This window comes from Echiichthys vipera, assembly GCF_963691815.1.
Source record: "Echiichthys vipera genome assembly, chromosome: 18".
NCBI lineage: Eukaryota > Metazoa > Chordata > Actinopteri > Perciformes > Trachinidae > Echiichthys > Echiichthys vipera.
This window is the reverse complement of record NC_139843.1, coordinates 6261410-6273771: the sequence shown is the minus strand read 5'-3', so window position 1 is coordinate 6273771 and position 12362 is coordinate 6261410. Positions and strand designations below refer to the sequence as shown.

At 44.1% G+C, this 12362-nt stretch overlaps 1 protein-coding gene across 1 annotated transcript in view; it reads right to left on the bottom strand.

Annotated features, from left to right (window-relative positions):
- Window positions 1-478: 478 nt before the first annotated feature.
- The window catches only part of cox10 (cytochrome c oxidase assembly factor heme A:farnesyltransferase COX10), a 36703-nt gene continuing 24819 nt past the window's right edge, over window positions 479-12362 (bottom strand). The window contains exons 5-7 of the mRNA XM_083932686.1: window positions 8597-8667; window positions 4587-4819; window positions 479-1615 (exon numbers count right to left, since the gene is read on the bottom strand). Coding sequence (XP_083788812.1) covers window positions 1185-1615; window positions 4587-4819; window positions 8597-8667 — 735 coding nt within the window. The 3' untranslated portion in view covers window positions 479-1184. The remainder of the gene's footprint in view (window positions 1616-4586; window positions 4820-8596; window positions 8668-12362) is intronic.

The following is a 12362-nucleotide window of genomic DNA, read 5'->3' as shown; positions in this document are numbered from 1 at the left end:
GCTTTACGAGGACGTCGGGCCGTTTCAGGTCTCCCGGCCTTGGCTAAATCCCACAGCTCCCTTTTATGGAGGGAGGATGGCAGCGAGGGGAAGGGGACGCTCGTTTCTCCGAGTGCGGTGATGGAATTGTAACCAAATACCAAAACTAGGGGTAAAGGGCGGAAAGGGGGAGCACATGTTGACTGACAGGTGCAGAGGTGGCCTGCTAAATAGAGCTTATTGGAGAGACGGTGATTTTAAAAGCGAGCATATCCACTAAGGCTATAATTGAAACTTAAATCCATATAATGTGGAGTCAGCACCGGCTAACGAGGCGTGGTAGTGCTTCGTGTATGAGGCCTTCACCTCAGGTACATCATGCGCGCTCTAACTTTTTAATGGCGTTTTAAGTGGAAACGGCAAATGATGACAAAGAAGACAGAATTACAATCGTGACACGTTTATTGTTATTGTTAGAGAACAGTTGCCCTTGTGTTCGGTACAGGGGTTAGTTATTCCCTTTGTTTTGATGCACGCTAACCGTGTTGAATTACACCATTTGTGAATATGAACGAAGACCCATCAGTGCGTTTGATGAGCAGCGGAGGCTTTACCGACTGTCAAGTATCAGGGATCAGGTGAAGGCAGAAACACGATACACATCAAGAGCACCATCACAGCTGCTTCAAAGAGCTTATATTTGTCCTAGTTTCAAACGCAGACTGAAAATCAAGCATAGATCTTGGGAGTACATGATGCCTTCGCGTCCATTATATATGCTGCTCTTATATTTTGCATTAGTACAATGCAGTGATCTGTAGACGGTGATCTCTGCGTGGATCCGTAGGAGCGATTTACACTGTACAAGATATTTTATGTACAACATGGAGAGGAACTGGAGGGGCTCCCAACATAAATAAATACAGAATATACAGTATACAGTACACACACACACACGTTGAAATGATTACACCCTGATGTAATAATGCAGCGTGTTCTCTGTAAATCAGTTATTTTGATCCAAATCATTTCCAGCTCATTTTTCTGATCCGCACACTTCACCACTGGCTTCAATTACACGCAGATAAAAGAATGTGTCCATCGTCAAGACCCCTGCAAGCACAAGTGGTTAAAACACTGAGACACTGAGGGAGTAGCTCAGTCAAAATAAAGCTCTCGGAGGTCTTAGGCATCTATGAAGCTAGTTAGCTCTGCAGCGCGAGAGGTGAAGGAGCTGCAGGTAGAGCTGTGTCCTCCTGATCTCTCCGACGCTTCTTGCACAAGAGCGCCAGCAGCAGCAGCATGGGCAGGTGCCACAGGCTGCAGAAGAACAGCTTGCGGGCGCTGCTGCGGTCTCCCTTGCGGTAGAAGGAGAAGGCCAGGTAGCTGATGTACAAGTTGATGGGCAGGGAGATGACGGGGAAGGTCCAGGTGGTGACGTCCAGCACGGGCGCTACGGTCGACAGGCCGATCAGGCCCACGCTGTGGCGCAGGGCCACGCGCTTGCACATGCCAGGGTGGGTGACGGACATCATGCGGTAGCCTCCGCGGGAGTAGTCTTCTCTCAAGTTCCAGCTGAGGGCGTTGAAGTGGGGGAACTGCCAGCTGTACAGGAAACCACCCATCAACAAAGCACCTAGTGGGGGGGTGAGACAGAGGGACAGATAGAAGAATGAGGAGGGAGGGGAGTGAGGATGCAGTCAGAGGAGCTGTGTTCAAATACAAGACTTAAAACGATGTATTTTTAATCTTACAGTGGGAATAAAAGGCAGTACTTCCATAACTTAGCAAATACCTTATTGTGAAACTTTATTTTTCATTAAAAAAAAAAAAAAAAAAAGAGTGTTTTGTCCTTTCCCAAAACTAGATTCTCAAATATATTTAGTGTTGGATGATATGGCCAAATTCTATTTTGTCCTATAGATCATACCACATCTCAATGACTATAGCATGTTTGCTGGAAATTCAATGAATTATGTGATGATTCAATGATGATGAATGAATTTAATAGGAATAAACACATGGCAAAGGCTACTTTTGTATACTCCTGTGTGAATGCTGTAAAATACTTGACAAATAAAAAGGACAGAGTATTCCCTCATTTTATTAAGAATTTAAAGAAAGAAGAGAAAAAAGTTCCTTATTGGGGACAGCTGGAACAGCATCAACCTGTATGCGTGTTGCTGTTGGGTACTGGTACTAGATTCCAGGTGCTGTTATTGGTACCGGCATGGGTTCAAATGTGACTGGTATCCAACCCGTCTGGTGTGTCTCATACAGATGCTAAAGGGTGCCAAATATGTTTCACATCAGTGTTTCTGCGGTTTGCAGAAACATACAACGCCAACATTTTTTTCACAGTGGCTTGAGATTCTCATTCTGTGTGAGGACGCCATGGTCACTGTAAGCACTAATCCCTGAGTCAGCACAACATGAAATAGAAAACTACACAACAGAGATCTATCTTTGGGGCGGCAGTAGCTAAGTCCTTAGGTGAATTGGCTGGGAACCGGAGGGTCGCCGGTTCGAGTCCCTGTGTGGACCATGAATGGAGCGTGGACTGGTGGCTGGAGAGGTGCCAGTTCATCTCCTGGGCACTGCCGAGGTGCTGTTGAGCAAGGCACCGAACCCCCAACTGCTCAGGGTGCTAGTCACTGGCAGCCCCTTCGCTCTGACATCTCTCCATTAATTGCATGTATATAGGTGTATATAGGTCCTGTCTGTGCATGTGTGTGTATTTCGGGCCTGTGTGTAACATGAATAACTATAATAGAGTGCGGGACTAATAAAGGAATTCTTCTTCTTCTTCTACAGACGGAGCAACAAATACAGGTCTTCTTTTGTCTTGCTTTTAGTAAACATGCCAAATCCCTTATGAAAACAGTGCAAAGCGTTGTACGAGGCCGATAGTGTGCTCTGCTTTGAGGGGACATTCAGTATAGGATATAGACTGTATTTACTGTAACCATTAGACTTAATCACATGATGACACACGGTGCATTTGAGGGCAAGTTCATCTCACAGGCTCAGCTGCAGTATGCACTAGACTGTTTTTAAAGATTTTATGAATAGGATGAGTTGCCATGGAATCAGGGGTCCTTGAGTGGAATAGAACTGCTTTCGTTTTACAGAAAAGCCAATAAATTCATCAAACATTATGTTGAAAGAGCCCGCCGAATATTTGGAGCGTAAATATAAACTTGTGTGAGGACTCCTCAAGGGTACTGCGGCAGCGCGATGAAAGACGGTTCGTACAGTCGCCATAACAGAGCACTTCGTGTGTCACCCGGACACGTTGAATAAGCCCCTGGATCTCGGTCTCTTCACCAAGTTAGCGTCGCATTCATTTGGCAGACGCTTTTGTCCGAGGCGACTTACAATAAGTGCATTCAAACTCCGCAGGAACGAGGGACAAGAGCACTGACGGAGCTCCGGGGTTTAAATAAAGCTTTGTGTGGCGTGAGATCAGGGCCCGTTCACAGAGGTCCTGATGAACCCAGTGAGCATCAGTGCGGCCGGCTCACAAACACACTAGCGGAACAAAGCTACATGATTTAAATAGGGCTTACAATTAATTTCAATATTGATCGTATACGCTAAATATATAAATATAAATATTTCAAATGACTCCAAACAACAGCCGATAACCCAAACAGTTAGTAAAAAGATTCAAATAGCTGCAGAAACTTAATATATGTGAAGCTTTCCACCAAAAACAACCAGCCTAAATACCACCGTAGTCTGGGGCGACAACAATGGCTTTATAGACTTGATTTACTTAAAATATAACAGTTCTTTTTGCAACACAGGGTCTGCAGACTGGAAAAAAGCATGGTCTTTTTAGTACATGCTGGGTATGTATCTCATTTGAAAGTGGAGCTAGTGACACCTGAGACCCAACTGTTTGCTACTGATACAAAGGGCCGCAACTGACAATTACTAATCAATCTGTCGATCATTTTCTGGATTAATCGATGAGTCGTTTGACTGACAAAATGTCAGAAAGATGCGATAAAGAAATCTACTTTAAACTAGTTTATGTTCTCTCAGTGTCAAATCAGATAATATAAAGTTAATTTCTGTGGCATTCATTCATTTATTCCTGATAGCAGTCATATCACATCCATAATAACAAGCTGATGTGCAAGTTTGATCGGTAAGAAGGAAATGGTATCAGCAAATCCCTAGGATTCATGTTTTATTTTGAAAATGTAGTTTTATAAAATAGTTTTTCTAGAGCCAAAGTGATGTATTCAAATGTCTTGTTTCATCTTATCAGCAGTCTAACACACACACACACACACACACACACACACACACACACACACACACACACACACACACACACACACACACACACACACACACACACACACACACACACACACACACACACACACACACACACACACACACACACACACACACACACACACACACACACACACACACACACACACACACACACACACACACACACACACACACACACACACACACACACACACACACACTACCCAGAGTCATGTTTCAGCACCAATAACTACACACATGTACGTGAACACGTGGGTCCTCTAACACCCCATATTTCAGCTGCTGAGTCGTACCTTGATCCAGAAAACCTGAAGCAGCTGTCCAGCCCATGACAGGAGGTATCGCACCCACCACCGCTCCCACCCAGGTGTTGGTGATGCTGAGCCTCTTGAGCGGTGTGTAGCAACAGGTGTAGAGAAAGATGTTGAGGGCACCCAGGAAGCCCGTCAAGGGGTTGACCGCCAGCGTGAGCAGAGCGACTCCTGGAATCCCGCAGGCCAGAGCAAAAGACACTGCGTGGAGGGGACTGATGTGAAGGAGGGGACAGGAGAGAAAGAGAACCAGATGGAGATATGAGAATCGGCTACATCAGCAAGACAAAGGAAAGAATAAATACAAACGCAAATTTGATGGATGAGTTTAAAACAAAATAAAAGGCACGTAACAATACACAGATTCGGGCTCAGACAAAGGCCAATCACTGCCACGGGAACTATGGGATGATAAAGTTTTGTGGCCTTGTGCAGACACCAGATAAGACAATGATAGCGCCACATGTTCAACACACACATACACACACACACACACACACACACACACACACACAGACCCATGGGGGCCACACACTGACAGTCAGCCGTGCATGGCTGAGTCTCAAAACGGGAGGCTTAAAGGAAGCTCATCTGATAAGAGTTTGTCAGGGATATAAGTAGCCCTGCAAGATGAAGAGCATGTGCACACGCCAGAGATCAAACCTAGCTGAAGGAAACCACTGCGGCTCAGGCTTTTAGCCGGATGAAGACTTCCTCCTCCTCCTCCTTCCCTCATCTTTATTGAAAGCAGTGATGGCAAGGTCTGGTTCAAATTCACCAGTAAATGCTCCATAAATTAAAGAGAGGGTTAGATTAAAATCTTGACCAAACGCAGGCCTTTTCTTCAAAAAGCAAACGGGGCTTTTATTTTGGTGGTGTGGCCGTGCAGAGAGATCGGTACATTAATGTGATTAGTGGTGTTATGTCTGTTTTATGTGGGCTGAGGTGGGGCCGTGCAGGCTGGCTATGGGCTGTCGACAGTCTGGCTGTGGGCTAGCTCAGCGGGGGTCAGGGGAGGGAGTACGTCACGTGGCCTGAGGTGCGTTTACTGTCCTCTGCTTACAGTCTGACAAAGCCACAGTCATAATGTCAGGTGGGTAATGTCAATACGGAAAGCCAAAGATGTGGCGGGCTGGTTAGACCACAATCAAGGCCAGGGATCCACATGTTAAACACGGGGGATTTATCCATTAGGTTAAAGAAACAGGATGATTGTACTTTGTACTTTTAAATACTCAGGTGGTCAGAGAGGGCAAAGGAAACTGTGGAAAACAACAAGTCTGAACATTCCAAATGTGGAAACCTTGCCTACAACACAGTGGCATCAGAGACTGGTGTAAATCTGAGGCTACAGACTACAGATTATTGAAATCTACAAAGACTAGACATTGTACATAAGAACTGATATGCACAGATATTTTTTACACTGACGGCAAGAACGGAGCACATCTTCAACATACTGAGGACACCATGAAATGAATAATCCTGCAAGAGAAGTGTTCCTTCATTGAATTGGATGAATAAATGAGAGATGGTCAACACAGGTTGTTGTTTTTTGGGGGTAATTTTTTGTGTGATTGTTATTTGCCTTGGAAGAATGATCCGACGCTTCAAACCAGAGTTGGTGATTGTTGGAAGACTGGAAAGACTAATAAAGAAGGTTTGTTGAGTTTGAATTAAGTGTATTTGCGACGAGTTAAGAAGGCAGTTAAGCTAGTCCTAGTTGGGTGAAAGAGGTGAACTGGGATTCAGCAGGTGTAAGGTTGCGTTTTTCTGTTGAATTTCTGTTAATTTGAACGTATCGCACAACCATAACCAACACGATTCTAAAAACGTTGTCCTTGCTTATGTTGGAATGTGTGCCGAAAAGGCAAAGAAAATGTTGTTTAGTTTAGCGGTTAGTCACATAAATAGGAATGATGTGAATGTAAGATTAGATTAGATTAGATTTAGATTAACTGAATCGTAAAATAACAAAGCACACTGCATTTTTGCACCGTTAGCTCTCCATTTTCAGCCGTAAAAAACAAGAAAAGAAAAATCATATTTCTCCAGCTACATGATTTCGTCCGTCCAGATTCTTGTCGTAAAAATCAAACAGCATCAAAATAGTTGAGTGTAAAAGTTAATTCTTGACCTTTGAAAATATGCTTAGTAGTTTGGTAAAGTCACATAAAATCCATGAGGAGTGAGACGCGGCTGAAGCGGCCCAAATCATAACTGTCTTCAGGCACAAAAATTGCACTAATCATCTGTATTTGGTCTCCTACTAAGCTCAAAGCTATTCAGCCTCACCACAAGTGGAAGCCTCAAACTCTGCAAAACCACTACAAAGGGCCAGGGGACTGTCATCCACATTTCACAGAAGAACAATAAAAAGGTAGGAAAGATGATGCACTACTGTAATCCAGACACAAGATGACACACTATTTCCTATTGTCACATCACTGAAGTGGGCAGACAGACTTCCGCAGTAAGACAGATGTAGAGGAGGAACGTCACTTGGCTTTAATAAAGCCTTATCATGACGGCGACATGGCAAATGTAGAAAATGTGGCCTTCTGATGGCTTGTTTGACAGCACAGTCCAGCCTGCCATCTGCTTGCTGTCTCTACGCAAGATCGTATGCGAGAGTGAGAGAAGAAGAAGGGAGACACAGAGCGAGAGATCTTGGATTTCTATGCAAACTCAGAGACAGACACGCCTCCTTTCGTCAGGAAAGGGCTAAAAGCCAGAGAGAGAAGAGTCTGTGTTTAGATAGTGAGGGAACATCTTCAATCACCAGCTCAACCGCATGAGAGTCCACTTTTAAACAGCATGTCAATGGAGAATTCCTCAAACTCAGATGAGATAGCTGTGGGTCAAGGTCCAGTTATGGTACTAACAGGGCGTTTCAGTTAGAAAGTGTCTATGTGGCTGGTATATATCCGTAGGCAACAAAGGCGTTTAGCTTCCATTTGTTAGCTGTAAGTGGATTGGACTGTTTTGGAAGGTGTTGCACCCTCTTATGTCAACAGGTTGTTTGCTTTTGTTCTTCTTGAATAAAAAACGACAGGAGAGATAGAGCGCTTTTCCAGTAAGAGTGAAATGCAACAGAGGCAATTTCCCGGCACCGACAATGGGTAAAGAGGACATGTGGTTGGCTTGTTTTTTTTGGTATCGTTTACGCACCAGTGAGTAGCTGTGTATCCGCCTGCTGCTTAAGGGTGGCAGTCACCCAGAAGGGCAGGTAAAGACAAGCGAATCCAGTCATTGAGTCAGATTTGTAGGAGCGTGGCGATACACGTGGTTCACTGAGCACCAATGCAGCGGTTATCTGACATCCAAACAGTGGAGACGGCAAAGTAAGGCAGCTCAGGTAAACTATACTCTCACCTCGCCCTCCTCCCTCTTCCTTCCCATCCTGGTAACAAGCTTGCATTACACCTGACAGGTGTAGAGCCGAGGGTCATCAGCGCTGGCATGCATTTCTGTGATTGGCAGCTACGGTCGGTGGCTGCTGCTTCTCTACATACACACTAACTGGTGTGTTACAGCACCATGATTACTTGATAAGCAAAAGTGGAACAGAAGGGTGTAAATCAATATGGGCTGTATGCTTAGTGCTACGGTTTTATTAAAAGGTGTGGCCAAAAGGATATTGCCTACACATACACACATGATTTGACATCGCAAACCATTAGGTAGGTCCTGTTTCACCTCAGGAAAAACGACAACAAAGCCCAGACAGAGATAAGGTCAGAGAGCAAGAGAACAGTAGCAGACTTTGATGTTTTGCCAGCATGAATTTGCACATAAGGCAGCTTGGGAGACTCAGTAGCTGTCATGTAGTGTTGCTTGGCTGCCACATTACTGAACTGAACTCCAAATCATGCTGAGCTGTAGCGTCTCTCGCCTCCTCTCGTGTCACTCACTCGCCGCAGATGGGGTTGCTAGGCCAAATTTTTTCCGTGCAGAAGACAACGAATAAGCACAAAGACAGTAAACTCTACCTGATTTGTCCTCTGACGAGTGGACGGTTCTTTGTACGGTTCATGTTGGAGTCGAAGGGCACCTCGAAGTACTGTGGGGACAGAAATACAAGGTAGTTAATGCGGGAAGATACACACAAACACACACACATGTATCTTGTTCCATTGACACACTGCTTCAGGTTTTTTCACACTTTCAGAATAGTACAGATGTGGTTTGGTATATTTTCATTAATGTCGAGATGCAAAGGTTGGGCTGAGATACAACACGAAATAGATAAAGACTTATTGTACAATCATTCTGCAGCTGCAAACAATCAAATGTGTGAATGGAAGGACAGTCACTATGAGATTATTTGTATTTCTCTCTGCCTACACATTCCCCAGTGTCGGTTGTGTTATCGTTCCCAGAAATGTAAATCAACTTGGTAAACGTGTAACGATCACAGGACTTCCAGCATGGCTGCCTCTGTGAGCGTTCCTATGCAACATCTGGAGAGCAACAATGTGAGGGGAGCCGCTTAAAGCGTGGTTGAAGCAAATTTCTGAACCGAGCTCGCCCTGCACTCGGAGAGTAAATGGACTGAAGGTGGAAGGTGGAGGCAGCGAGCTGTTGGGTGGGAGGTGGAGGTGGTGGTGTGGGTGGAGGGGTGTTCTGCGATACAAGTATGTGAAAAACTACTTATACTCCTGTTTTATGATCTGCTCTGGAGGAGTATGCTTCAAAGTGCTCCCATGAGATTGGCAATGTGTGACTAAAATGCAAACACATGGGGTGCTTAAACGCAGGAACTGGCTAATCTGTGAGTGTGTGTGTGTGTGTAAGCCAGCAAAAGCACATAGATGTGTGTATGTGCTTGCCTGCATAAGAGCATTTGACTAATGAAGAAAACAGATAAAGCACTTAGACTACGGCATATCAAGATCCATCTCCTCTGATATATGGTTCACATAAAATATCTAATAAACAGATAATGCACTTTTCTCTTCTTAAACCCCAGTTTCCAGATTTACTGCACTCATGACATCTGAAAGCCACCACATTATTAAAAAAAAGAAAAAAAAGCTCCTGCTGGAAGGCTCTGCATTTCATTTCATATAGATTTTTATTTTGAAGAGCATTAGGGAGTGGGCTGCACTATTAAGGTCTAATGCACAAGGCATCTCAGAATACTAGAGTGAGACTTGGAGTTTAGAGCCAAATACAAATCAGCAGCTCAAACATCAGACATGTTTGATAACATTTGAGATTTGATTTGAAGTTTGGGAAGTTTTAAACAGCGATCCTCTCAGAGCTGGGGGTCAGCAATACTCCAAGTGCTTATTCTATTACGTGTTGACCTGGTTTGTATGAACTGCTAGTCTGTCCTCTCAGGATTCCTGTCCAGAAGTTGAACACAGCGAACCAGTACCGCTCTCCTTTGCTTAAGTGCAGTTTTGCTATTATTTTGTGCTATTTTTAAGACAAAAATAAAAAGTTAGCATTAGTATTAAGAGGAACAGAGCTTTTAAAGTAAGGTAGGTGAATATATCTCCTTATTTGACTCCAGTTACTACTGAAATTGCAGTGGGACTAAAACCCTTCAAGTCCTCAAAGACATTCAAATTAGCGTAAGGATATCAATAAGCTCTCCAATACGCTCCAAAGAAAATCTTCTGCCTCCCTTTTCAATCGCTAGCTAGCTGGGCCAGGCTGGACTGGGCCAGGCTAATGGACAGCTGTGTATGCGGCTGTGGGACCCTGAGGTCCAGGCTGAGGTGTTAATTCCATTTCCTGGGTCAGGAAATGCGTCAGGAGGTCAGGGGCCGCATGCGGAGAGAAATGCACTTTGTGGCCAGGCCAGAGCAGAGCAGTGCTGAACCAGGCCTCGGGCAGGCCCGGGGCCAAGCTCGCTGCAACACTGCTCTCATAAAAAAAGGATCCACTTAGTTTCCAATAACATCATCCTACATGAAGCACAAAAATGCTTTGTGCGTTGGGCCTCCACAGGCCTATAAGGCACCTGTACAGTGAATAAGAGAAGGAACTAAACCAGAGTGAGGAAAGTATCTTAAAACACAAGATCTACAGTGTTGCCATTGTTTGGATCAACATGACGTGTGTGTGTGTGTGTGTGTGTGTGTGTGTGTGTAAACAAGTGATTTGATGTTAATGTCAAAGTCACTCGGCCCGCCCCACTGCATGTGTTGTTGTCATTTCACAGTTTGTCCAGTTCTGCGCTTGTTCCTCCCTCTCGGCCTTTTAAGTCATCTGGTTTGCATCAGCGGCCCTCTCAGCCCATGTCATTATTTCCGCCCAACGTTGCCATGTGTTACAGTGAGGGCATTAAAATAATTGGGCCATTTGTGCTATGTGTGCGTGCATGTGTGTTCCTACAGGTAGGTCTAAAGGACTGGTTCAGAGAGCACCAGCTTAAAAGGACAGATCTTCACCTTCAATGAGTTGAGCTGACTTGACGGTATAATTAGCTGGTGTAACGTTCAGTGGTTATAGCATTTAGCAACCAGTTCAATCTGCGGTAGGGTACTTCTGGCCAGTGTGGATTTACAGTGCCATTACTGAACGCTAATAAGCCTTTCAACAAAATGTCATAAAAATTATGGATACCAAATCCGCATGGTTGTTGATAAATGTGAATAGAATATTGTTAATGATGTAAAGCGTTTCTTTTAAGGCCCGAAAACGTTTGATTAATAAATACAATTTTGTAAAGTAACATTTAATCTCATTATGCAGCTTTTTCCTTTATACTGCAGGTGCACTCTGCATGCTTATCACAGCCTATCATAGGCCTGTAATAAAATATGTTAGTAACATGTTTTCTTGAATCATATGTTTGTATTGCGTCCTACGGTATTTAGTATCAGGAGAGTCTGGACATGAGACTGACAGAGGATTTTTAAAGGCTGATTTAATATCGATAGTTTTGAGCGCGGCCGATTAATAACAACATCATGGAGTGGAGAATTGCTTTCTAAATATCTGATGAAGTCTAGATTTAAAACATTTTAAAAGGCTGTCATGCATTTAGGACTGGAGCTCACTGTGCCAGCGCTGCTACCTCCGCGCAGTCCAATGCATTTACAATGACATACTATAACAAACAGCCTTATCGTGCTTATAACTTATGGATGCAGCTGTCTTATATGCAGTCAATTTTCATTTAAATATAAATTAGTTTATGTATCAGGTACACTGACTATGGAGTCTCCATGCAAAACGGCAATGTACGTGCCAGCATGTCTGTCGGAGGCTCCACGACCACAGACGACTATGGGGACCCAGTTTCGTCCCATCAGCCAAACTGGTAAATCAGTCGACCACTACTGGACATCATTTCTACAGCCTCTTATCATCAACAGCATGAACAGTAACTAAGGTTCAAATTCAATTTCCATCGTGATGACATGTGCACAATGCCTTGGGCAAACAGACATTTTGTTTGTTTGTGTCTCTGCTCCGATCGCTCACTGACCCACCACGACACATCTGATTGAATGCATCATGAGTGAACGAAAAAAAACAGTAGCCTGCAGTTTAACTGAGCAGTGGAGCATAATGGGGAATTTTGATGGTGGCGTAACTTCACCAAACAAACAAAGTTAAAAAAAATGGATCAGGCTTCAAATAACATACAGTTCCATCAAAAACTGCCTGGATCAATACCAATCCCGTCCCAAATTGAACAGCTCAATACATCTTTAGAGAGGAAACTGGGGGAGTGAACCGGAAGTTTGGCTGCTGCAATCAATTATGGACATAAACACATACGGTATACACACACAC